Source organism: Corvus cornix, chromosome 5 (assembly GCF_000738735.6).
Source record: "Corvus cornix cornix isolate S_Up_H32 chromosome 5, ASM73873v5, whole genome shotgun sequence".
In the NCBI taxonomy this organism is placed as follows: domain Eukaryota; kingdom Metazoa; phylum Chordata; class Aves; order Passeriformes; family Corvidae; genus Corvus; species Corvus cornix.
Window position 1 is genome coordinate 37,359,880 of NC_046335.1, and position 27,059 is coordinate 37,386,938.

The 27,059-nt window shown below is 39.6% G+C and overlaps 1 protein-coding gene across 1 annotated transcript in view; it reads left to right on the plus strand.

The window, feature by feature from the left end:
• SPTBN5 (spectrin beta, non-erythrocytic 5) overlaps positions 1-27,059 on the plus strand; it is a 97,553-nt gene that overhangs the window by 32,743 nt on the left and 37,751 nt on the right. Inside the window, exons 28-38 of the mRNA XM_039552933.1 lie at positions 478-594; positions 1,153-1,316; positions 3,060-3,192; positions 4,030-4,175; positions 5,378-5,492; positions 7,419-7,529; positions 8,636-8,815; positions 12,232-12,435; positions 13,670-13,819; positions 24,576-24,680; positions 25,699-25,884. Of these exons, the coding sequence (XP_039408867.1) occupies positions 478-594; positions 1,153-1,316; positions 3,060-3,192; positions 4,030-4,175; positions 5,378-5,492; positions 7,419-7,529; positions 8,636-8,815; positions 12,232-12,435; positions 13,670-13,819; positions 24,576-24,680; positions 25,699-25,884 (1,611 nt within the window). The remainder of the gene's footprint in view (positions 1-477; positions 595-1,152; positions 1,317-3,059; positions 3,193-4,029; positions 4,176-5,377; positions 5,493-7,418; positions 7,530-8,635; positions 8,816-12,231; positions 12,436-13,669; positions 13,820-24,575; positions 24,681-25,698; positions 25,885-27,059) is intronic.

The window sequence follows — 27,059 nt, forward strand, 5'->3', positions numbered from 1 at the left end:
AAAAATTGCATGCAAGTACGTATCCAAATTTTCTGTCATCAGTGGGTCATGTAGGGGTGCAGTTATTCAGAGAGCACATGCAGTTTTGTAGGCATAAACAACATTTGCACAGAGTTCACAGGCCCAGCTAAAGTATGTTCCCTGGAGTATTTGATCATCTGGCTCTTATTTCATCTATCTGTAAAAACACTTTTCAATACTCTAGACTTTATGAAGCCTGGTTCTTATAGTGAATTGAACTTCTCAGGCAAGGGAAGGAGAAGTGTTACACTGATATTACACAGTTATCCTGCACTGAAGTCTTTCATCTGTGACCCCTTCATTGTTTCATGTTTTCACAGAGAACAGTGAACTAAATATTTAATAAAACATAAACTTTACAGTGCACCATCTATTTAGAATTTATTAGGTAAAAAAATGACATGAGTGTTTTGAAAGTTGAAGTAAAAGTTCATCTGTTTTCTCTTTAACTCATAGTTTTTAATGAATACTTCAGATCTGGAGGCTTGGATAGCAGAAAAATATCCACTTGTGACAAACAAGGACTATGGTAAAGATGAAGATGGAACACTGAAACTCATCAAGAAACATAAGGTATTTCTCTGCTTAAATTCTGTAGGCTAGCCTGATCTTTTGGTCTCTCTGCTGTCATAAAATTTTTTGTCGCATTGGTAGTTGAGTGCCCAGCCATCTACAAGATATTTTGCATTGATATATGTCTACATATGGATAGACTGATAGAAGAGATCAGTGCAGTTTACTAACATGTTTGGAAAAATGTAGTTTGGGGAAAAAGGAGGATGGTGAATATTTTTATATTTTTCTGAGGCCAAAGCTGAGTATCTGCTTTTCAGTTTCAACAGATGCATGCAGAAGCCTTATAATATTTTCCTAAAATCAAAGATACAGATAAAGTATTAATCCAGGAATGCTTTACTTTTAATTGTCTTAATCCATCTAATTTATTTTGATTTCTGTACTTTTTTTTTTTATGTTGCTAGAAAATACTCTAAAATTGATCAAGTCTTCGAGATGCCACATCCTTCCCAAAAGTACTTCTCTTTCAATGGCTCAATCACTACACCCTAGGCTGTTCACTAATGGTGGATATCTTGGGCACCTGGCTCTCAATTCACTGTTTTACTTTGTCAGGCACTGGAGCACGAGATTGCAGTTTATCAAGATTTGTTGAAAGAACTGAGTGAAAGTGCCCAAACTCTTCCTCTTGGGGGCTCCATCCAGTATGTTGAAGTTGATGCACCAAAGGAACAAGTTCATTCAAGACTCCAGGAGTTACAGGAGTTAGCAGCAGCAAGGTATAAAACAGAACTACCCCTTGGGTCCTAAATTAGATTCAAAGCCCACTGAAATCAATAAAGGATATCTCCAGTTACTTCACTGGAATTTATATTCATTCTATTATAAATAATTTATTAATTATAATTATAATGGGTTTTTATTAATAATTACAATTTTATAATTAAATTCTATTAATTATCTCCTCTTTTTTCAATTTTATTTAGGAAATTGCTTGTTTTTTATATTATAATTCTGTGCATTTATGAGCTTTTCATTTTACTAAGCAAGACCTCTACATTTTATTCAAGGAGTTTTGCTACATATTAAGAATTTGATACCTACAAATTTCCTCTTTACCTTTAATCATCCTCCTGTAAAGTGAGTTGAGGTGCCAGATTCTGACTTGCATTTGTGGGATTTAGACTCTGCTATCAATGGGAAAAAATATTTTAGAAGGTTCCCTTAATGCTATTGAAAACTACTTAATTTTTACATATAGTAAGGGAGACAATAATGGATACACTCATTTATATGCTCAGTGACTGTACTAGTATAGGAAGGCTTTTATTCTTGAATGAATAATTCTTGAATGAATAAATATTCTTGAATGAATGAACTTTTCATTTAACTTTCTTTCAGTTATTATTACAGCAAGATGTTCACAACAGGAGAGTTGGCTTGTACGGAGAGTGTTAACATTTCTAGTTTGTTGTCAGAAAGGAAAAAATGTCTGAACAACTTAGATTGTTTCCCCACAAATATTTCACTCAGAAAAGGAATGGGGCTCTGCAAGCAGAATAACAAATAAATTAATCTGAATACTAGAATAATCAAGCCTAAAGAAAATGCTGGTGTTTCACCTTTCCTTTTTATTCTTGTTTACAGTTGAAAAAGTAAAAGCATCAATAGAAAGCCCTGTGAAAGAAAGGTTCAGAAAAAGAAATAATCTAGAAATATCAAAACATTTGTGCGTGTTGAACACAGAAAGGTTTTGTTTTCATTCTTTCTAAATGTTAAGCTGGGTCTCATGGTGCCTTATTGGTGCTCTGGTTTGTACTGCTGGTCTGCGTTCTCCTTGGGCTGGACTCTTAACAGGTTGCATCTCTTGTGATGAACATTTGGGATTCAAAGTGGGAAGCCAGGTTCTTCTTTCCTGGAATATTTGCACAATGGCCAGGCAGTGCTAGCAGATGAAAAATTGATGTATTATTTGTTGTGGAAGCCCTGTAACATGTCTGGTTGAATTATAAAATAATCTAGACCATTTGAAATATGTGACAGGTTGCAGCAATTCTGCCAAACAGGCAATATGAGCAGAATTACAGCAAAAGGCTTTCATAGCATCTGCTTTCCTGATGCACCACCCTCAGAAACATTTCCTTCTTGTTTTCATAAGCAATTCAATAATCTTTAGAAAGACAGATCAGGACAGATCTGGAAAAAAAAATAAAGGGTATACTTTGTCATGGGAAGAAAAAAAACAGCAAAAGCAACAACAAACCCCAACTGAAATCAAAAACAGAACAGGGAAAGAGCTCAGATAGGCACAGTGCTCTTCTGGGAAACCCAGCTAATGAGATGAGCGTCACCTGGCTGACGTCTGTCATCCTACAATCATAATTTCCAATTTTGAGAAATAGTCAGCTCTTTCATTAAAGAGAATGAGTCTTGATGGTGAGAGGTTTCAGGGAGTCACTGGAAGAAAGTTACTGATTTCTGTTCTCTTACATTGTTTTGGTCTTGTCTCCTTCCCCCAACAGAGGGAAGAAGCTTGATGAAACTCTTGTCTTGCATGAGTTTCTACGAGAATATGAAGACCTGGAGGACTGGATCACTCAGCAGAAACAAACAGCCAGCTCTGAAGACTGTGGAAATGATTATGAACATGTCTTGGTGAGTTTTTTGAGTAACAGATCAAAAATCAAATGAATTGCATGTAGTGAGACTGTAAATAGATACCAAGGTTGTTCTTGAAAACATAAAAGACAGAATAAGGAGTAAGTATAAATAACTGAAGGACGGGAAGAGATAAGGATGAAGAGTGGGTGGGAAGGATTGAAGAACAGGCAGCACTACATCCTGTTATCATGAGGGCTGAGGTGTCTGAAACAACTGTGTGCTAAAATGTCTACACCTTCAGAGAGCAAATCTTTTCTATTTTTAATAAGCAGATATTTCAGTATGGTATTCATTTAGGATTTTATTTTTTAAATTGTGATTGCTGATGTACAGACATCTCTAGGTATACCTTTTCACATGGCGCAGAAACCAATCTAGTGTCAGCCTGTTACAAATCAACAGCCATTCAGAATCTTCATTCTTATAATTTATTTCAAAATATCTTGTCCTAAACCTTAAAATCAGACTACATTATCCATTTACAGTACCGAATACACATTTGCATTTGTTAAGTGAAAACACACAATTAATAATTTATATAATATAAAATATAATTAATATAATAATTTTATTGTACATAGAATGTTTGTTTCTATTCCTAGTAATAATGTTTCTGCCTCCCATCTGCACCACAAACCTCATCTTTTGCTAAGAGTTTGAAGCTCCTCATGGTCTTTGAAGGTAGAATCCAATCATTCTCTGCAGTTTCTCCATCTCTAAGTATTATCAGCTTATTACCTGGCTGTGCTCTGATAGATGAGCAGGTATGTTTGGAAAAAGAGAGCACTCAAAAGAGTTTTTTTTTGGTTATTCTTGTTTTCCCCTCAAAAGCAACTTTGTGCCAAATACGACACATTCCGACACCAGTTGGAAGCGGCTGGGAAAAGAGTTGTGGCTTTCCAGCAGCTGGCAGACAACTTGCTGAACCAAGGGTATTCTGAGTCGTGGGAAATTCGGCAGATGCAGAAACAACTAAGGTAGGAGCCTTGTGTTAGCTCTAAAACGCTTTGTTCTTTCCATTTGCTCTTGAGGAGGAGGCAGTAACAAGAAACTAGACAAGGATAAGTCATGTCCTCCTAATTCTCTAATTGCAAACTATGTGGTTGTCTCACTGGTACAGAGCTGCTGCCAGCCTCACTTAAAATTAGCATCATCTACTTGCTGTTTTGGGTTCTTCTAAATTGCTTTGGAGGTGCTTTACAAGTAAGGATGAGTGAACTTCCTTTGCCCTTTGAAACAAGATCACCAGCTGAAAGACTTGGAGTTTAGATGCTTTTTATTTCTTCTTGTTTTTGAGTTTGAACGCCATGACTGTTCTGCAGAATAACATTAAAATGCTCTGAGCTTCTTAGTTCTGGTATCAGTCCAAACTGGCCCAAAGGAGAAGTAGGTCTGCAGGCAGTTGTGGTCACCACAATGTAAAAGAGTTATTAAGCTATTAGAGAGCATCCAAAGGAAGGCCACAAGGATGATGAAGGGCCTTGAGAGGAAGCCATATGAGGAGCGGCTGAGGTCACTTGGTCTGTTCAGCCTGGAGGAATCTGAGAGGGGACACTGCAATCTGCAACTTCCTCATGAAGGGAAGAGGAGGGACAGACACTGATCTCTTCTCTCTGGTGACCAGTGACAGGACCCGAGGGAATGGCCTGAAGCTGTGTCAGGGGAGGTTTAAACTGGATGTTAGGAAAAGATTTTTCACCCAGAGGGTGGTTGGGCACTAGAACAGGCTCCCCAGGGCAGTGGTCACAGCACCAGCCTGACAGAGTTCAAGAAGTGCTTGGACAAGGCTCTCAGATGTATGGTGTGATGCACGGTGTGATGCACGGTCCTGTGCAGGGCCAGGAGTTGGACTTCAATGATCCTTGTGGGTCTTTCCAACTCAGGATATTCTCTGATCCTATGACTCAGTCCTCCAAGTACTGCATAAAAATCCTGAAAAGTGCAATTGAGAGGGGAACTCTTAAATAGGACCATTTCTTTAAGTTCCTAGAGCAAGCAGGAGGACAGAGCAGGGTGAGAGCCATGCTGCCACTCAGAGAATCACTCCAACAGAATTTAATGGCAGGGATGAAAAACAAAGCAATAAGAGGTTTTGTTTTCAGTCTTTCTTCAGACTGTTGGTCTCCTTTATTCCTAGTTTAATGTTTTACATGGTTCTTTTCCCCATCCTACCTTGAAGGAACTCTTGGGAGGAGTTGTTAGAAATTACCAGATTACGAGGTGAGCGGCTGAGAGATGCTGAGGCGATTCACAAGAGTTACCAAGATCTGACAGATGCTCTGGCCCATATTGAGGTAAAAATTAATGGGGAAATCTCATATAATGCAAAATTTATTTCAGCTTTTTTTATGGAATATGCTTATGATTCTCAGCACTCTTACTCCTGACTTCAAAAAAATTCTCAGTGAGAAGCCAGTGTGGTTACTCACAGCATTAAAAAAAAATCCTGGATAATCCTTAGACTCTTGACTGGTTACTTTAGGAGAACCATTGGTGAAACAAGGTAGAACTGGAGTTGCTGATCTGTGAGAAAAGTTGAGAAGATCAGGGCTTGAACTAAGCTGCCTCACAGTGCAGTGCATACAGTACTGTTGTTTGCAGTCATCAGGCTAAGAAACTACTGCCTTACCACGGCAGTTCTTTGTACACTGTTGTAATTTTATGTGTGCTGAAGAACTGTCCTGTGAAAAAGGTATTTGTTTGGGTTACAGTGACCATTAGCCTGGAAGGCTGTCAAGCAATCATGTGACCTGATGTGAAAAGCTGGGCCAAAAATCTTTTCCTCTCATGCCAGTGCCCCAGTACTGGCAATGATTTCAAACAGTCCCAGTGTGAAAACTAGGGGCAGAAGTCCCCCAAGATAATCTTCAGCGTTCTGTTTTATCTGAACATCCTGAAGAATTTCACAGAGAAACCACATCCTTGCTGTAATGAGAGGTGTGGTTTCCCTAATGCAGATGTTTATAGGAGGCAGTGATCCAAGGGGTTCCACTGTTTGCAAGGCAATAGGGCTTTGTTTGGTTACATGCGATGAATTTTCTACTTGTTTGTGCTGGCAGAGGCTGCCCTATTCAACCATGTTATTCCTGTTTTCTTCCCCTGCCATGAATAGAAATTCAAACATAATATTTCACTGTATACCAGCTGGGATTTTCCGAACCTGGTGCCTATTTAACTTCTGTGATGAAGTAGTTAATGCTGAGACAGTGACAAGTAAGGGTTCAGAAACACTTCACAGATCAGCTGCTGGTTTATCCCCATGCTTCATTTGGTCCAGGCAACGACTACACCCACTACACCCTTCTTGCACTGCATATTGTTAATATCTTCACACCAGGGAGGGAGAGCAGTCATCTCATCCACCCCTTCCTGTGTATGCTGGTCAGAAGTGTATAAGGGAAAGCCCATTCTCACAGGAACATGGTACGAGAAGATCTTGCTTAAGTCACCAACTCCAGTGCCATCATAATATAGGCAACTACAGCATGCATCTCCTTTCATAGCACCTTACCGAGATGTGTTGTTGGTGTCCCAAACTAGTGATTCTGTTGCAGAAATGCTCTTCTCCAATGGTGAGAAACGTTCTGCTAATTTTCCCTAAACTGACCTGGAAAGAGTTTCTAATAATTTTATTCTAGCAACAGTGCTGTTCTCCAGCTGAAATGACTTTTCTTTTTTCATGCATTTCCAGTGCATGTCTGGGTAACAACTAAATCCCCTCAGAACCTTTGCTGAATTAAAAACATGTTGAAGTTTCCATTTATGTAACGGTCCCTCCATTTCTCTCATCTTTACAGTGATCTTTCTTGTGCATCTATAGCTAAAATCTTATCTAAAGATGGTTCATAGGAAGACCACCTGTATCTCAAAGAATGGGCTAAAGCTGTTGCTTTTAAGAATTTGCTGTCACTGCAGTAGCTGTTCAAGATTGATTTCCAACACAAAGCCTCTAAGACATTTTCTTGTATTGTCTGTTCAAGAAAAGACACGAACCTTCATTTCTAACCATCCATTTGAATAGCTTAACCATTAAGATATTTAAAAGTGAGTTACTAGGAGAGATTTTTCTGCCTTCCTTTTACCTATCATAGTTGAGTAACTCAATGTCCTCAACTGTGCAAGTATGAGTTAGAGTACCCAAAATTATTCATGTAGGCTTGTAATGATTATTGCTTGGAAGTAGGAAAAAACCAAAGCTTTCTCTAATTGCTTCCTTCTAGGAGAAGTCCAAAAGTATTCCAGATGATGTTGCTAAGGACATGAGAGGTGTGCAAACCCAGCTCCGAAATCATGTAGCCTTGGAGCATGAGCTCTCTGGGAATGAGCAGCAGGTAATGACAGTCACTTGTGGTCTTCAATGTGTAGCCAAAGTTTAGGTTTCCAAGATGAGCATAATAATAATTTGGTATTGTGAACCAAATTATTACTGTCTCTCACAGGAAGGCTGGAAATCTCATGGGATTTTCCTTGATTTTCTGGGGCTTTTCATATATTAAAGGTCTGATGGCAGTGATAAACTAGGTGTTTAAAACTTTTGAAATAAGGCACATACTGTAATAACTACTGACTATTGAAGTGATTCATGGGGATGTTTTTGAACACGGTTTGAAATGCAGGATTATGCCAGGTTTTGTGATATGCTTATCATCTTCTTCAAAGTGTTCCAAGTGATTACAAGGAAAAATCCAGAAGCAGAGAAAATTAACATTGATACAAATTGGACTGTGAGAAAGAAGGATAGGCATCACAACACAAATATGTAAAGAATTTAGCTCATGAGAACACCTATCTTGTATATGGGAGACTTGATTGTCTTCAACAAGACCAATAAACCTAGTATGAGTTTTCTCTTCACTGCTTTGTTTAATGCATATAACATTATACAGTAGTATATGCAGTATAAAGCACAGCATGAGTTATATTGAGATTACTGAAGTAGTTATCCAAGTATTATTTATCAGTGGCCTCATATATTCTGGCTTTGGGGCAGTAACATTAGACTTGATCCCATCATCTGCTTGTTAGTTTAAAGGGAAAAAAGCATGAGACATGCATGAAGAGAATGTAGTCACAGTTAAGCTATATGGTCAACGAGGAAAAAAGAAATGGTTGGCTATTACTTGCATTATAATAGTAATTATAATACTACTTGTATTATTCATATAATAAATGGTATAGTAAAAATGGAAAACAAAATCTGGCTGCCTCTGAAAAATCACTGTTGTGATGAGCCTTGGCAAACACTGGATGTCACTATTACTCCATAGAACAGAAATTATAGAAGTTTTTGTTTCATATGAGAAAAATTAAGTAAGAAAATGTTGCTTGAATTGTATTTGCATGTACAGAAAAATAGCCCTTATCAGAACTTTTCTAATACTAGCAGGATCTCTGTGACACTCTCCTTCTTACCCTCTTCTTTCACCCCTCTGTACAGCTGCAGGAGCTGATCCACTCTGCAGATCAAGTGCTGCCCCATTGCTCCAAGAAGCAGGTGGAAGACCTGAAGGCAAAGCAGCAGGCAATAGTGACCAACTGGAAGGCCCTGAAGTCCAAAGTGGAGCTGCGCAGGAGACTGCTGGAACAAGCCTTCAAGCTTTACGAGTTTCAGGCACATGTAAGTGCTCACTTCTGCCCTCTGTCCCTCGCTGCTCGGGGGAAGGTTGCCTGCAGTGGGTGTGAGTCAGAGGTGCACTTCCAAGCTGCAAAAAGCTGCAGGTGCTCTCTGTGTTATCAGTCAAGCATTCAGTGCTTGTAGATGTTTAGAAAGGTCTTATAGGATAAGGATCTTTTTTATAGGATAAGGATTTTTTTACCTTCCGTAAAAATGGAAGCTTACATCTAGATGTGTAAGGAATAATTGTCAGCTTTCAGAAGTGGTCACTGCTTTGCAGGTGTAGCAGTAGTCTTTTCAAAGACTTTTCAATTTCCACTGAGTAAGAGTGACAGAAAGAGATGTTACTTTCCCGCTTATAATGCATAAAAGTTTGTTCTCTCTCTGTCAGGGCATGCAATAACCCTTGGCTAACTTAACTCATGGAATGTATCAAATACAACTCACTGATTTTTACACTAACCTCTCAAGTTGCTCAAACAGTGACATGGGTATATCAGCATAACATCATAATCAGCAATGCACAGTAGATTTTTCTCCAAAGAACTCAGCAGGTCACTGAGCTATGATTTGCCATGGAATACTCTGCAAATGTCAGTAGTCTCAGTGAAGATACTTGAGCTACACCACTGCAAATCAGTAGATATTGCTGCAAGCACTGCAGGTGCTAAACCAGCAAGTGTCCCCTTATATCATGAAGGGAGTTGCTAATGTAGATTTCTAGAATACATTTACATTCTTTTATTCTTGAACTGTTCCAGGTGTAACTACTGTGCTATTTCCAGATACCTCTGGTAGTTCACATTTTGTTTCTATTTTTAGTGGGAAGCAGAGAGTGTCTAGAGTATGTTCACCTGGAAAAAATGTGCTGCAAGTTTGTCTTAGGGCTGTAATCTGGGATCAAGGCCACAACAGAGTGTATGTGGTTCTCTTTTTTAGCATGAAAGGCATCTTCACATTTGATTAATCCACTTTAAGTCTCTTACAAGTGTTTAAATCAGCATTACTTGTCATATTTTATAAAAAGAAATATTATATAGTTAGAGAAAAATTATGTTTATGGCAGTTGGGGGTTTTTGAGGATTTGCTTGGTTTGTTTTTTAACCGTTACAAATTCCATTATCATACGCAGAACTATTGATTGGGAAAATTAGTGTGATTCTACTGATGTAGGTGAAAAGTTCATTTGCCCACTGTCTTTCTAACGTCTCTAGGACTGATAGGAAGAACAAGGCAAACTTTTAGAATGTATTCTTCTATCATAGATTCTTGAAGTCTTCAACCTGGAGGCATCTTCATCAGGAGGTGGATCTTGGTGGATTTAGCCATTAAAATGTAGTCACTCAGAGTTCACTTCTTTATTGATTTACTTCATAACTTACATCATAAATTTAGGTTTTGACTTCAGAGAGAAAATGTCAAGTTGTCCCCATCCTGTGGGAGTGTTATTCTAAGTTTTATTGATAGGATGATGTAAAACACCTTTGGTTTGAATTTTGTCTGAAACGTGTGATGCACCCTGTGATATGAATGACAAATCTACAGCTCATTTCTCACTCTGCCAGTGTGTCCTTTGATCTTCATGACTCTTAACATCATAAAACAAAATGACAAAGCCAGGTGACTGTATTCTCAGTGACATGTCTAGATGGGACTATGCCTCAGGCAACTCCCTGTCTCTTTGATGTCAGTCTGATGGCAAAAAGTATTCCCAATCCTCTCAATTTCCCAACAATAATTCCTGAAGAAGTGAAGAGCTGGTTCTGCAATTTGGTAAGCCTGCCTTTCTGCCCAGATGGGACAAGGCAGAACCATGCAGCCATGGCTAATAACTGTAAGAATTTCAATAACTCTAGGGTAGGTTAAAGCAACTTTGCTGCAGAATATCACCCATACTGCTGAATGCAGAGGCAACTTTGCTACCTTTCCTCTTTCACCTGTGCCAAGAGGTACACAAGCTTAATGTTAGTCACAGCTGTTCAGAGTACTTTTTTTTCATTATATTGTTCACATGCAGTCCACAGTTAAAAAATTATGCACAGATTAAGTGAAACTAACAAACAAAAAAAAGAAATTTCCATAAAATGAGAATTCTGCACAATCATCTAGTGTATCTCCTTACACCCCATCAAGTGCAATTTTAATGTGACCAAATAGCAGAGCTGGTCCTAACTTAAAACACACAGCACAACAGAGGGTTTCAAATCTTCCATGGAACTTTGTCAAGGAAGATGAGTGTAGACACAGACTCAAAGTATTTCTGAATGATCTGAGGCTCTTATCCTGAAGTTTGTGCTAGGATCTGCATGATGTCAGTCAGGCTCTGCTTAGGAGTTTCCTGCAGACTGATGCCTACTCTATCCTTAAATATTGCTGGCAGTGGCAGTCTAGTAGCCTCTTATTGGCTCTTGACTTGTTCCATTGCATGGAACAATATATCCTGAGGTTTATGGAATTTTTCCTAATGCTTAGCTTAAAATCTCAGGGAGTTTTAGACATTTGCAGTGCCAAGTGCAATATCAGTGTCTACAGTGACATCCAGCTGTGTGAACGAATTAGTTCCACAAATCAAAATGGTGCCAACACGTGTGCACTACATGGGCCCCTTGAAAAGGACCACAGTCTTTATAAAGTCATTTAGTATCTGTGTTCACTGCCTTTAAAAAAAGCAGTATCTTGGCTTTAAAGCCTAAACTCAGGACCCCAAATTGGCCGGTTTCAATTTTGTGCGGTGCTTTTCCGAATTTATTTTTTCCTGGCTGTCTTTACAAGGTTTTGATGATATGAACAAAAATCTATGGGTAAAATGGAGCAGCCAAAAGTCTATTTCCATTACATAGTTTCCTTCAGTGGAAAAGCCAGCAACCATTTAAAAGAGAAAGTTTTTAGTTTTCTACAGTAAAAGAGAACACTTACTATAAATAATAGTCTTTTAAAATACATTTTAAAAACCTGAAAGACCATTAAATACCTCAAAACTGAATCAACTAATCCAAACATACTTAAACTATAACAAAACTTAAGCATCATATATAATCCCTTGTCTATTCCTTGCAGTCCTAGTTTTTACCAAGAGCAAAACTCCTACTGCAGATTCAAGTACAATGCCTAAAGTAAGCGGCTGTTGAAGGTGTAGAATCAAATGGAGGAAAAGACATACAGAGAACATCAAATTATTTTTACTTGCACAATTTTCTTCAATCACAGTTAGACAATAATCCTCAGGGATTTGTTTTAGAATTTTCTTGCTCATGATTGCTTCATAGCAGTACTCTAAGCACTAATGGAATATTTTATTTCTTATCTATGATTTTATTACCTATTATTCACTTAAAGTTGACGAGTCAGCCTATGATTTTCCTGCCTGCTAACCTATGCTTGAGCCCTAACCTCAACTTTCATATTTTCTTGGGTTCCAGGTGTGGGACTATGTCTTATGGACAGCAGAAATAATAAGGGAAATGAGAGCCAAGGAGACTATCCGGGACATATCTACTAGCAGCCTGAGACTCACCCAGCATCAGCAGCTGCTGGCAGAGATCGAAGCACGAGAGGAGAAGTTCAGTCATGTTGTACAGCTAGGACAGTCCCTCTTGCAAGATGAGGAAATGCCATCAAAAGAGGTAATTGAAACTCTTCTGAGTGCGGTCATACATATTCAGCTACTGGACCCCAACGTAACTACAATTTTATATTGTATCACACTGTGAGATAACAAAATGTGTACACTCACTTGTCCATGTGTATGACCTACATTTGCCTCAGTGTTTTACCTAGCTTGGGCACAAAAACATCTGTTCCATTTCCTACTTCAGCAGTAGATGAGTGGAGGCATCTCCTGAAGGTCCTCTGCAGCAGAGCTGGACTTATTCAAGAAGTTTACGGTGTTCTGAGAAATGGAGTAAATTCTACCAACTTCCCAAACTGGATTTTCACACAAATGCTACACTTCATATTACAGTGGTATATCCACACCAGAACAGTCTGGACAAAAACCTGTCAACCAAAGAATGAAAACACTCAAGCATATGAGAAAGTTTAAAGATTGATTGAAACATTTTCTGTAGTCAAGAATTACACTAGTAAAATATACTCCCTGGAAATGAAAGATTTAAGTCAAAATGTCAGTTTACTCATGACAAATAGCTTCTGAGATTCTCACAGCATTTATTTCTTTTCCAGTACCTACCAGTTCATTTCTCCCCTGACAATTCATTAACATGTCTCTTGAGTATCTTCAGAAAAATGTAGTTTGTGCAAGTTACTCTCCCATCTCCCCAAGCTATTTCCGGAATGTTTGCTGAGTATTGCACTGTATGAGTATGGTAACTAGAAATCTTGCTGACTGTAAAGTCCTTTGCCTGTAGAAAAAGGTAGGAAAAATCATTTATAGAAGGCCTGTGATATACAGTGTTTGAAAGCTGAAATTATATGAAGTCTAACCTTGTGGCATGTATTCACTGGCTAGAAGAATATGCTAAGTTGATAATTTTTATTTTAATATCTGTCACATAAAAATTTGAAGTGCTGTAATAGCACACAATGTTTAGCGACAATGAAGAATTAGGATCCGATTCTAGAAGTCACACTTGAGAAACAGTAACCTTTCTTTGCTCTTGGCTTGGACTGCACATGTGCTGTAAGAAGCACTTCTCCATTGTTGAAATGAGGCACCTCTGATTATCCCTCTGCCCAAACAGTAGTGCTAGAACTTGTTCTACTTTTTTTCTGTTTAATAATTTTGTTGCAATTTAAAGGGATTATCCACCACTTCACTTAATCCTTTCTCCTCTCAACTTACCCATATCCATGGGATATAAAGACCAACGTGAGTTTTTAACTGGAAATTTTGTTCAGATTCAGCAGAAGCTACAGGCTTTGTTGGAAGAGAAGAAAAATGTATACAATGCATGGAGACAGAAGAAGGAGTGGCTGGAGAAAATACACCAAGAACAAATGTTCTACAAGGATTGGGATCACCTTGACATGCTCCTGAACTCACAGGAGGTGAGCAATTTATAAACTCGAAATAAGCAGTTAAACTCTTCAAGCATGTAAACTCTTTCAGACTAAAAAGGGCACTACTGCTCACCTCGAGCTTGAAATCCTTGTGTCTGTGTACAGACAAGACAGTCTCTTTGTATTGTTTGTGTTGTGGTATCACTTGGAGACTGTAGCAATGTACGAGATGCTCTCCATTCTCATGGGGCTTAGAAACAAATAGATGAACCTTACCTGAAAGGTAATTCACTGCAAATAAACATAAGAGGGAACATATGAGAGTCACAACAGAAGAGGGAGACAAGAGTCCAATATTAGTTCATTTTATAAGCAGATCTCAGCATGCCAGCTGCTTAACCACTGGCTTCAAAGAGGAAGGAAATTGTAAAGAGGGTTTGAAGGGAGTTTACTTTGCAGGTGTTGCTGGAATTCTCACCTCAGGCTGAGAGTTACACTGGGAAAATGCAACTAGTGGAAAATGGATGTTGGCAGTGTGAGTTAATACAGGAAAGTGAATTGACTTCTCAGTTCTACAAGGGCATTGATATGAGTGTGTAGAACAACAGTGAAAGAGTTTGTAAGGAGTATTAACTTCTGTTCAATGCAACTGAGAAAAACAAGCTAGTGAAATAGGCCCTCTCATGAGAAAAGAGGGCAGATATAATTAATGCAAAGAGACAGAAGGATGTTCTTACTACCATCATTTTGCAGCTCTTGAAATAGATTGATTTTTTTCACCATTACTGAATTATATTTTGTATTTCTTGCACTTTCTTTGATTCATGCAACAATTTCAAAAGGTTCCAGTTCGAGGTCTGGCATTTGCTATTACAGAAAAGAGTGCAGTCGCTCTGCAAATTCATGAACTGATAGATTGCTGCAATTGTGCAGAGACTTGGCATGCAAGCCACATCAATGGGTTGCAGGCTGCCAAACTGAAGGATTGACACAACGCTGGAGGAGGTTGCACCTCTGGGTCATTTTTCATTAAGGAAAATAATCCTTGATTCTCCAAGACCACTGACAGCAAAATATAATGGCTCTCATTTCTTGCTGAGCTCTATTTTCCACTAGTGCTTTGCCCCAGCACTAAATCCTTTTGGAAACTGACTCTGTGCTGTGCCATGCAGTGAAACTTAACTCTTTGTGGCACAAAGGATCTTTCTGCTACTCCTTCCTTGAAGGAAATGCATGTTTGCATAATTCCTTGTAATTGGTTCTTCTGGCAAGTGTGACCTGCATTCTGGAGTTTGTGACATGAAACAGAGAGTTTTACCTAGGTTCAGGTTTCTGGAGTAAAATATTACACAGTTCTGCCCACTCTTTGTTGCTTATATGGCAAATGACATGATTTGCATTATATCTATCTCAATTCCCTACCAAGCAGTGGTATATCATTGTTAAGCTCCTGCATAGGAGCTTACCAGGGAAAATTTAAACTCTACAGAAGTTAGGCCACTGTATTTTTTCTCTTTTCATTTAATTGGTATCAGCCAACACACAGAAGCACTCTCACTACAGCATCTGTTTGCTCTATGTAATGCACAGGTAAATGTGTAGGAAGCTGCTGTGGGTAGGTGATTATTTTGCCCCTCAGTTGTGAGTCCTGGTTGCAAAAGTCTGTATTACTCATACATGAAGCGGTAATGCACCTGACACTTCTGGTATGGCCCAGCACATTCTCTACAGGTAAATGGCACTTCATATTACTTCTTTGTACAGATGAATTTGCTATTGCCACAGGCTGTGACGTAGACTGCCACAAAAAGGGTTGGGTGCTCTTCAGAGGCTAGGTAAATTCTCCTGGTGAGATCAGAAACCACAAGTTTCTTTAGCCAAAGCAAAGCCTGAGAATGAAGATTGTGACCTCCAGGACCGTGAAGCGCAGTTCTGTCATCAGAATAATTTTTCCCATAGTATCCTCTCTATGAACTTCCAAGGAGTCTGGTCCTCAGTTTTCCTCACTGACACTGAGCATTCAGAAGGTGGAACTTTTACTATCCAGTAAAGTGTGGATACTCGGCTGCCCCTTCCAACAGCCCTTCACACACTTTACAGTCAAGCTGTCTTCTGCAGCTGCCACTATCTGCTGTGTAGATCAGTATAAACAATTTGATAGTGGAGTGAGGTTCCTTAGTCACTACTTGTGTTTCACTTCTGTGCAGTTGAGCTCTTGGAAGAAAAATCTGCTCCTTTTGGATTGAACTCTGTTACTACTATATGGAGTTAAATGTGGCTGCACAGTGATGCAGACAAGCAGGATGATAGGAAAGCAGTTCTTTGAAACGTTTTCCAAAAAACTCAGCCAAGGCATCAAGTGAAGACACTCAAACCATTTTCCCAATTTCGTCATTTGCTGCTTTCAAGAAGGACGAAAGGAAACACACATTCAAAAAGCATTCCTGTCAGACAAACAAATAGAACCAATGTTTCCACCCTTTGAGTTTCTTCTCACTTTTGTGTTTGGGTCAAGGCTCAGTTACGTGCATTTCACTTCTTATGTCTGCAAAATGTCTGTGTAAGAAAGAATGTCATAATTTTTCAATCCTATTTTGCCAGTACTTCATATGCCACAGACCAGAAGCAAGAAACAGGGGAAGGAAGAAGGTAACAGAGGAATATTTTAAACTAAGAGCTACTACTGAGAATTGCTCTTTCATTCGCTGTCTGTGCCACTGTGACAGGTTTGACTTTAAGCCAGCATCTTATATTACATCCAAGTTACTTAAGCCTTCAAAGGATTTTTGCAGAATATTGTCTACCATTGTTCTGTGCTAAAGAAAATAGAGCAGATGTGAAGAAAATTAGGCAAACATCTATCTTTTATATTTTTTTTATTAATTCAGTTGTGCCATCAAATGGAACTTCTGTAGGAATCTCTTCTAAGACCCGCAAACTGAGATTTCGTCATTCAGACTGCAGACAATTAACAGCTGAAAAAGGGAAAGAAGGAAAAAAATCATTTTTGCTTCGAGCAGAAACTGTGTCCAGTACTCTCTGCTCTGTTCTGATCTTTTCGCAGCAGCAGATCCATTGCTCAGGTTAGCTGCTTTTCTTTTTTTCACAGACGAAATAACAGCGAGTTCGCAGGCTGTCTCTGGCAGACGCTTTTGGCTCCCTCCTACTCTGTCTGCAGTCTCACTGTCAGAACACTCCGGGAGCAGAGCCGTATGCTCTGTAATTTATCTTTCAGCCCATCCCACACTCATATCGCTTTGCAGACATGACAAGAGGTGGTAGCAGTTTTAGAAGAGCTGAGACTTTTTATTTTGAATGCGGATTTTTTTAGTTCTTTTTTTTTTTCCCTGGAGAATGTTTATTCATCCCTCATTCCTTTGCTTCAGAGGAAGAATGGAAATTTCCAGTGCCAAAGGAAAAAGGATTAGGACTTGGTTTTAAGCACAGGGGGAAAGGCAAGCTTCTGAGGCTTTGAATTTTGCATCACTTAGGACTAAGCTTCAGAATGTCATACAGGGACCATCGCTGCAAACCTTCATCTGCAACCTATGTCTCCACTGCAGAAGTGCTGCTTTCTTCCTGTAGAGTGAGCCCACCTCCTCCTTTTGAATCTGCTGTGCGGGACAGGCCTTTCCAAAAGATGCCAGCACCAGCTTGGCATCCTCCCACTGGTCAATCGATTGCAGAGCTTGCTCCTGGAAATGCCATCTCACCACCCAGCAGTAAATCTTACTGCTCAAGGCTAGATGTCATCCTGGCACACACAGAGCAGAGGAAAGGTTTTGGGAGCACTATTCACTGTGTCAGTCCTGATGAAACATCCACATGTTCCAGTGCTTGCAAGGATCCTTGGGGCCATGGATATGAGAGGTCTGGCACTCAGTCAACATCTGCATCTTACAAGCAATATTCAAAAAGAGAAAAAAGTGTTCGTCGTATTTCTCACAGAAAAAGTGATCCCTTGAAGCTTGCTCTATCTTTGCCCTCAGATGTTCTTCCCTGCAAAGCTCCATCAAGCTGGACATCACGCCTAGACGTTGATCTTTCTGCTATTCCAGCTGCTTCTATGCTCTACAGCAAAAATCTGCATGCGTCCCTGGACCCCTGTGATTCACTGCCATCCCGACAAGGCTCTAGCCAATGCAGTGTCCAAATGTCAGACCTCCACACTTCAATGAAGCTTTACATTTCAACGTGCAGCTTGACGATAAAGCCTTTTCGAGCAGGTTCCCATGGAAGCAGTCACGCTCATTCAAGTCTGCTCATGCCACAATTAGACAAGGTGCCTGAAACTCCCTCTGCTCTTCCAACACGATCCCAGAAACCAAAACAAGGTTTCCCTTCAGGTGGGTCTCCAGCCCTTCAAATCACAAGATTTCATGTGACTTCCTCGAAGTATCCTGGCCTTCCCCAGCAGACTTTATCCAGAGATATATGGCTGTCCCCAGCTGTACTCACTGGAAGAGAAAGTTCAATCAGTGGGAATGAGGTCGTGAGCAAGGATTTAAGTCCAGAGCTGATTGTCTTTCAGAATTATCCCTCATCTAGGCCAGAGTTTAGGAAGACTCCATGTGATGGTCTAACACCTGCTCACCACAAGGTTTCCAAAATCACCCTGATACTTGCCACACCTTGGACTGCTATGCCTATCCAGGTGGTAAGAGAATTTAGAAGAAGCCCAAATTCAACAGTCTTTATCAAAACACGTGATTCAGATAGAGCTGGTCCACCCTTTCACCCTGTGGAGATTGGGGCTGGCCTCTCTCTATCAGTGAACCCAGTTTGCTGCTCAGGATTGCTTTCTAGCCATTGGACAAGATCTGGTTTGAGACCTTCCCAGGAAGCATGCACTGTGAAAAGTGTTTGCCCTGACAACCTTGTGACAAACATACCAGCTCACACCACAGCTTCAACTCACAGAGGTGCAGAGGGTCCAGGGTGTCCATCTATCGCCGTCAACATTGCATCCTTTGGATCTGGGAGGAGAGTGGTGAAGATTTGCATTCCATTCTAGGAACACTTGCAAACAGAAGATCTACGTTGTGTTTAATCAAGTCATGTGGATTTCTTTTTGTGTGCATCTTGCCATGTTCCAACTCCCTAGAGATGACTAGGAGACAATGAGAAAACTACTTGTGTTCTGCTGTGTCCAAGGCTGCAGCTACAGCTTGATCCATCCTGAGTGAAAATAAGGGCTCTGCTCTGATCAAGCACTTAACAAGAGTTTCATTTTAACCATTAGAATGCTGTTGTTAACACACCCTGCAAGTGCTTGTGGAGTTTGCATGATTGGCCATAGTGCCCAGCACTTTGAAGATTCAAGACTTCAGAGCCAAAAACTGCTTTTCTCCTCTGCTAGGTTGGACTTGATGATCTCAAAGGTCTTTTCCAACCTAGTCAATTCTGTGATTCTGTAGTCAGTCTGGGACCTGGAAAAAATCCTCAGTGTAGTTTTTCTTAGTTCTTTTCTGTTTCACTGTTTTCATTTTCCTACTTGTCGAATTATGTTATATTTCTAAATGATTAATTCCTGGTTTTGTAACTTTAGAAGCAAGGCTTGTTTTCAAAAGCCGAAGTATTTAAGTGTGTAGGAAGACATCACTTTTTTCCCCTCTTAGAAAAGGAGAGGTACCACCCTTTCCTGAGGGAAACAAAGGGAATTTAATGTCCACAGCACATCAAATTTGGATATCCCAGCAAAGTTTCTAGCAGTGAAACTATGGGGAGTTTCAGAGGAATTTAGTCTGCTTTCAGACAAATGTTTCAAAAGTAAATATTTAAATTATGATGTTGTATGGATGTAGGACTCTTGTCTAACACTTAATACTTACAGGGTAGGGATCAAGACTGAATTTTGAAGAAGGAGGAAATAGGTGTGAGGAAGGAACCATAGCAGTTACTGGGAAAACACCAGTTTTATCTCTGTGTTTTTTCCATATACATTTCCAATATGGGATAACTGTATTCTTACGCCAAGGAGAAGCATGCAGTGGGGAGAGGGAAGGAAATTGTAAATATATTCAACATTAGAATTTTGCATATAGATGGTGAGGACAGATGCCAATAATACATGTCAGTATGATAGAAAAAAACGTATGTTTTCTTTTCATAAACAACTTCAGTGTGTTTTATTCCTCTTGTGTTTGTAGTATGATACCTTCTTATAACTTTTACTGAAATGAAGCATAGTAAAACATTTTTGTGAACCTTATATAGTCATGGTATCGAGAACATTTACTTTGCTAAAGCAAATTTCTGATTATTTTCGTTAATTCTTTTTAGTATTTACTTTTATCAGAATTAAGTAAAATCAAACCTTATTCTTCTCTGTCTTGCCAGATAGTTTGGACTTGATTACATGCTTTAATTTTTTAAAACTGGGAATAATTCAGGCTTTTAGTACATGGTTAGAGCAGAAAAATTTTTTGTGGAGTTCCAGCAATCTCAGCAGCAAGTCCATGGCAGGCACTGAGGGGCAAAATCTGTGGAGCTTGTTATACTGTGAAGAGTAAAAGCAGAAGAAGGACGTGGACTTGCACAAACACCTAAAATATATTTTATTCTAGAGAAATAAAACTTCTCTTCTTGGAATACAAATTTCTTTCGGGGCTGTGTCATTTTCCAGTGAGTATAAATGTGAGGTTGTGGCATCCAGGGAACATAGTTATGATAATGACTAAAATGTTTCATTCAGTATTTCTCCAAAAGCTTGAATTGGCAGATGCTGTCACATACCTGTGTATATAGTATTGGTTTATTTTAAATGATTTTTTTAAATTGGACTTTGCTTTTAATTCTGCATTAGCTTGTATGAAAGAGGTCTTTCTGGCAAAAACTATGCAATTATCTCAGAAATAGGGGAAAATTCCAGTTCAGTAGGGTTAAAACCTCTGTTTCCATGCTTTAAACTGCTAATAACTTGAAAATTTATTCCAGAAAATCTCAGAAATCTCAAAAACCATTTTGTGGTTTCAAGCATCTTTGGAAGTCTTCATTTAAAAACGAATCTGTTTTATAGTGAGCCGCCAAGTCTTTTGTGCTTTTTGTGGCTGAATATTAAATTTCCAATGATGGGCCATGATTCCTAATAGAAACAATCTTGAGAGAAAGCTTATATCTGCTGTATGCTGTGGGAGACCCTGGTCTGTTGCCTGAGGAGAGCTATGCAGGGTTCTGTACTTGAAATCAATGTGTCTCATTCAAAGCAGGAGTCAGGAGGCCTGTCTAAAAATATGCCAAAAAGTGATGTAACTGGTGGCAGGCCAGCACTGTGGCATGGGAGCCAATTTTTATTCCGCTTTCAGACTGGTATAACACATGATTACATGAAAAAAATGTTGTGGTTCTGACAGCAGTGGCTGTCAAAAGATTTCTGTGTAAAAGACAAATGGAAAATTTTTACCTCAGCAGCTCTCCAGGCAGCAGCACTGTTGGTGCTACAGGGGCTGCTCTCCTCTGAGCACATTGCCATTGCCTCACCTGCAATGTATGCAGCCACTTCCCTTTTGCAGCAATTTGCTTTCTGAGCACCCGTTTTCCTACTCAATGTCGAATCTTCGGTTGCCAAGAGCATTTGCACTGACTTCTACTTGGAGGACTTGGTCCCAAGCTTTCAATAGCCAGGAGGACTTTTTCCCACTGCTGTAACCTCCGAAGGAATTGATCTTTGAATGCCCAGTGTCATTTGTGCTTAGTGGATTTCAGCAGGAGCAAGGCACTGAGCTCTCCAGTGGCAGCTGCTTATGAGTCACCACCCCATGCCCCTGCTCTCAGATGTCTCTGTTCTCTTTCTCTAAGGAAAATAACCTCTTTACCAGCAGATGTCCCTTGCCTTTTTCTTCCATCAGAGATATATGAGCAGGAAAACAAATAGCTGACCCTTTCTTCAGGTATCAGTTTCACTGCTAACAGTTACTAAATAAAAGTCCTGAACGTAATTCCTTTTTGACCAGAAATGGTAGATAAAGCACAAAATATATCAAGAAGCTACAGTATTTTTAAAGAGATGCAGCATGTGTACCCCAAAGAGCAGTGGGCTAGATTCAGCTAACTTTTTATTTCTGTGTTAACAGCAGCAGTGTAAATATAGATGGTAATGATAAGTGTTTTAATAAAGCATTACAGTAGGCAGACCTGGAGCCCACACATTTTTCTTCAAAAGAGAAACTAAATCCAATAACACTCCAAAAAATATATCTCTCATAATTGCATATGCTTGATGAGTACGATAGATCAAAGGATTAAAGTTTGAATGACAAAGTATCTGCCTTCTGGTGGGGGTTGTGGATAACACAGAGGCATAGCAGAGGCATTAATCTATTTCTTTAGACATTCTGGCGATTTATGGGCCGGACTTACTATAAACTTAGGTCTTTTGTACCGTGGCCTTTCTCTCTTCTTGACAGTGATGATTGTGATGGGAATGGATTAGCATAGAGAAGTTTGAAAATCTGGCCTGGGCATGATATTTTTCTGTGCATTTTTCTGTATATGCAAAATATTCGCACCCCAAAAATGGGCCAGAACATCAGATCAAGTCTGGCTGTCAGTCCTTTTATCCACAGCCACCAAGGAGGGTTGAGAGGTGGCAGCAGTAAAAAAGTCCATCAAGCAGCTGAAGATCAAATCATCAAAGCAAGGTAGTGACTGAAATGAGGGTCTGTCCAAGGCAATCAGGGCAGGATCAGTGCAGCTCAATGCAGCTCAGGAGGCACTGATGTCCAGGGCTGAGCCTCAGAGAGATTCCCACATGGGAGCAGGGGTCCATCCAGGACCTGTTAGTGCAGTCAGATCCTGACAAGTAGGTGTGGATTACCCTGCACATGGGCTTACACTTGGGAAGCCTCTCCTGCAGAAGATGCCCTGTGGGATTAAACAGTTGTCCAATACTTCTGTGCAGAAATGAATATTATGACTGGTTTTCTGAAGTAGTTGCCAAAGGATATCTTTTCCCTCTTATAGAAAACACTCTGTAAGACTGCTACAGGACTGTGTTGTTTTTCAAAGCAAGAGTGATCTCTCCAGATGTTTTTTTTCCTGTGCACATCTAGGGCTTAAAGGCAAAGATTTATCCATGTCCTTCACTAGCCCTTTTCCAAAACATTTAGCAGTTGAGCTGTTTTACTGATTCTGTTCTGTTTCTTTCCTGCCTCTTAATTCTTTCACACTATATCATTGATCTCAAATTCTTCTTCCATCTCTGTTAATTGCACTTTACCCAGGCAAAGTTACTGATTGGAATTTCTCATCCTTGTCCAAATACTTGTGGTTCCATGAGCTCACAAAATGGATTACACATTACACACTGCTGATAAATAAAATCCCTCACAGCAATGTGATTTCCCAAACTCTGTCCAGCCATAGTCTCTTCAGTGTGAACCTTATCCATGGGTCTTCTTTGCTCATGTCCCATCAGAGCCTGTAACTGGGGATTTTATCCTTCTGTTGTCTCATTGCTGAACAAGAAAACAGCCTGTGGGCAATTACTTCCAATGAAAAAGAATAAATTCCTGCCAACCTGCAGAAAAGCATAGTTTTTTCTTGTTAATAGATGACTATATTCTTTTGCCTTTGGTAAAACTGAGTATAACAGAATCTATGGGACAAGTAATTGGGCAGTCATTTTCCTTAACACCAGAACAGAGTAAGGGAACACTGCAATGCCTTTGAGACGTGTGTGAATTAGTTAGAAAACGTGCACACTTGCACAGTGTTAAAAGGTGCAGAGGTCAGATTCCTTAAAACTGCATTTGTTATTTTAGACTAAAATGTTTCTGCATCAGAGATTGGCAGAACAGACAGTAAATAAAATTAGTGCAGAGAAGCTGGAATGATGGCCTGGAAAATAACAGATGTAATGCACTTGGTACAGGTGCAAGCAATGACATTTTTTCAGGAACAATCAGCTGCATAAATACAGGATAGGGACAAGCTGGTCTGACAGCAGTTCTTCTGAAAAGTTTCTGGAAGCTCATAGTAGACTGCAAGGTGAACTTGAGTTCGTGGTATTGTATAAAAGACAAGCATTACATACAGGCACATGCTTAAGATTGCAGCTTAGAAGGCATTCTGCTGTCTTCACAACCTTCACTCTGGCAGCCTTATTGCTTATTGACACTTGTTACATCAAGTCTCAAAATAAGTGGAAATGGAGAAAACCCAGAGGGGAGCAATAATTGGAATCAAAAAGGCACAGCTGTTGTGGAGTGATTGATCAGATCACTGTTATTTTAACCTAGAGAAGACAGAAATCCCAGTATGCAAAAATCTACAAACATGTTCAAGGCTGAAGCAAACATAAAATGAATGATCTCCTGAGTGTGATGAAGAGGGCAGTATATAACAAGGTGTACTGATATCTAGCCTGAAAATGCATGGCTACTTAGAAAATCTGGCTAATGGCTGAGGTAATAAAGCACTGGAATAAGTTGCTCAGGCAGGCTGCAAAGTATCTGCTATGGGAACTCTTCTAGCAAGGAATCATATGGACATCTGTCAGACATGACAGTGATCTTGCTTGGGATTACAAGGATAGTTTAGACCTCTGGAATTCACTGCCTTGTGACTTAATGATTGTGATAAGGACTGTCAGGTCACTTTCCTTAGCTAGACCTGTTAATGCTTATCTTTCTTGCACAAGACCATGGACTTTTACTAATTAATTTCCATTTTCAGTTGCCTCCTGTTCCTTTTTTTCCCTCTCAAGTGCACTCTCAGCAGCAGATTCAATACCTCTTATCCTGTTTATGAATCAAGATTATGGGATAATTGATTCACTGAGAAAAATAATATATATTTTTAATAGGTTTATTTGAAAAGCAGTGACCTCGGGAGGTCTGTAGATGAAGTAGAGCAACTGATAAGGAAACATGAGGCTTTTGAGAAGCTTCTGGCATCACAGGATGAGAAGGTAAAAACATCAACAACTAATATTCTGCCAGCTATAATTCTATGAGATAAAATTATATATATACTTTTTTCTTTTTAATATGGTAACACATTGACTTGGTGACTGGCATGAAATGCCTGATACGCCTGATATGCTTGAACCAAAGATAAAATGGGGAAACTTAGGGAAATAAGATGCAGAGCATTGGAGAACAACAGTCAAAACACTCCATGCCCAAGTCCTGTCTGTATTGTCTTGCAAGAGATAGGAAAACCACTCAGCAAGCAGAATTGGGGGACTTACAAGAAGAAATATTTAAAGCAGGCCATATTGTGTTATGGATATCATAAATTTCTGCTTTATTAATTTAAAAAATAGTGACTTTTAAAGCAAGTAAAATAGAGTAGGCATTTTACAAAATGAAGTAGGTATTTTGACATTAAAATTTGTTAAAGTACTTAAATATGCATTTGGTATACAATGGCTGTACCAAATGGGCAGCCTCTCTGCACCTTTGGAATAGAGACTGAATTGCCTACCTGCATGTAAAGGAATCTGCCTGGCTGGTGGCCACAGCTCTAGCTCACCCAGGCTAGGGCTAAACTTGAACCTGGGACTGTGCCTGGGTTCCCCAGAAGGAATCAAGTCCCAGAACACTTGCCAGCTCTCTGCCAGACTGATTGCTCATTTTGAGAGCTACTTTCCAACATGGTTTCCAGAAAGTAATAAAATCTGAGCACTTGTGGATGTCATGCTTGCTCCATGACTCCTTGCACTGGGTAATCAGTGGCATAGGGATTCCTGGAGCTACAACTTTGATTCATTTATGTAGCCAGGATGCACCATAAAGTCCAATGATAGTAATGTCATAGGTGTAACATAGTACAGGGTGAGGGGGAATGCTGGTTAACTTGTCCCTACTGCTCTTGGTTCATTACAGAAAAAAGGAGAATCTTTTGTCTATGGAAAGGAACTTGATTTTGTTTCTTTGACATCACTTGGAAGCATAAAAGTAATTTCAGATCTGTTGCCTCCTTAGATGATATCTCTTCAAGAACAGGCAAGAAGGTTGGAAAAGGCTGATGGACTGGAAGGGCAAAAGATTCAGCGCAAACTGAATGTCATTTATGAGCGGAAGTGTCAGATCAAGGATCTGTCCCAGAGCAGGAGAGAGAAGCTGCAGACTGCCCTTCTTCTGGCACTTTTCTACCAAAACTTGGAAGAGGTAAGAGGGTTTTAGACTGGGATGGGGATGTAAAGCAGAGGAACTGCCTACCTCTATTGGATGAAGTGCTCACTCTTGCCAGACATTATTAGGTGGATGTATGATCTACTCTGGTATGGCAACTCCTGCCACACTCATGCGAAAGGATGCTCCAGTGCCATTCCTGTTACTGTACTATTGTTGTGGCATTGTGCCCATTACAGACACTTTACTCATCAAAAGCTCTACCAAAATAAAACAGTTGAAAGGAAAACTGCAAGCTACTACGTATTTTTCCTTTGGTGGTAAAGAAAATATATTTCAAATCAGGGCGAATACAAAGCGGAAAGCATTATGGCCTGGGCACCAAACTTTATTAGTGGATGTTCACTGAAGGCCTTCAAAACACTGCTGTGGCTTAGCATAGCTCTTGAGCTCCTGTGGCCTGGCCTCTGCAGAACATGCTGGTCTCTGTTCTGGCCTTAGTCCTGTAACTGAGTAGCTTTGCTCTGTCACTACTGTTGGAAAGACAAACTAGGTCAGCCTTTCAAAGGGCAGCACCACATGTGAGAACTGTGCTGGCGTAAACAAGAGCACACAGACCCAGGGGCACTTTTTCAAACACTCTTGCTGGTGTGGTATCCACCCCTTCTGCTGCTGGGTCCCATGGAATGTCCTCAATGGTTTAAGAAAAATCTGCAGGTGTTGGTCACCTCCCAGCCCATGAAAAAGACACATACCCTGACACAGGTCAAATTATGATTGTCACCAAAGGAGAATGATCGCCTGTAGTGCAACTGCTGCTGATGGCCAAATATTTCTATTTTCCTTTTATTTTTAATATTTGGGACTCCTCACCACTCCCAAATAGTCAGACATTTAAATACCCTCTTCTTTTTCTTTTTTTTCTCTTTTTCTTTTTCTCTTTTTCTTTTTCTTTTTTTTCTCTTTTTCTTTTCTCTTTTTCTTTTTCTTTTTCTTTTTCTTTTTCTTTTTCTTTTTCTTTTTCTTTTCTTCATCAGAAATTATTTATACACCCAAACATTAATTTGTATTATTTGTTTATACTTTTACTATCACATGACAGAAAAGTAATGAAAATGCACTAGTAATGGCCTGTCCACCTTTTGGACTAGCAGAGGGGAGTGGATGGACTGGATGGTACATTGCACAGGGCTTATAATTTCAAAAGAGAA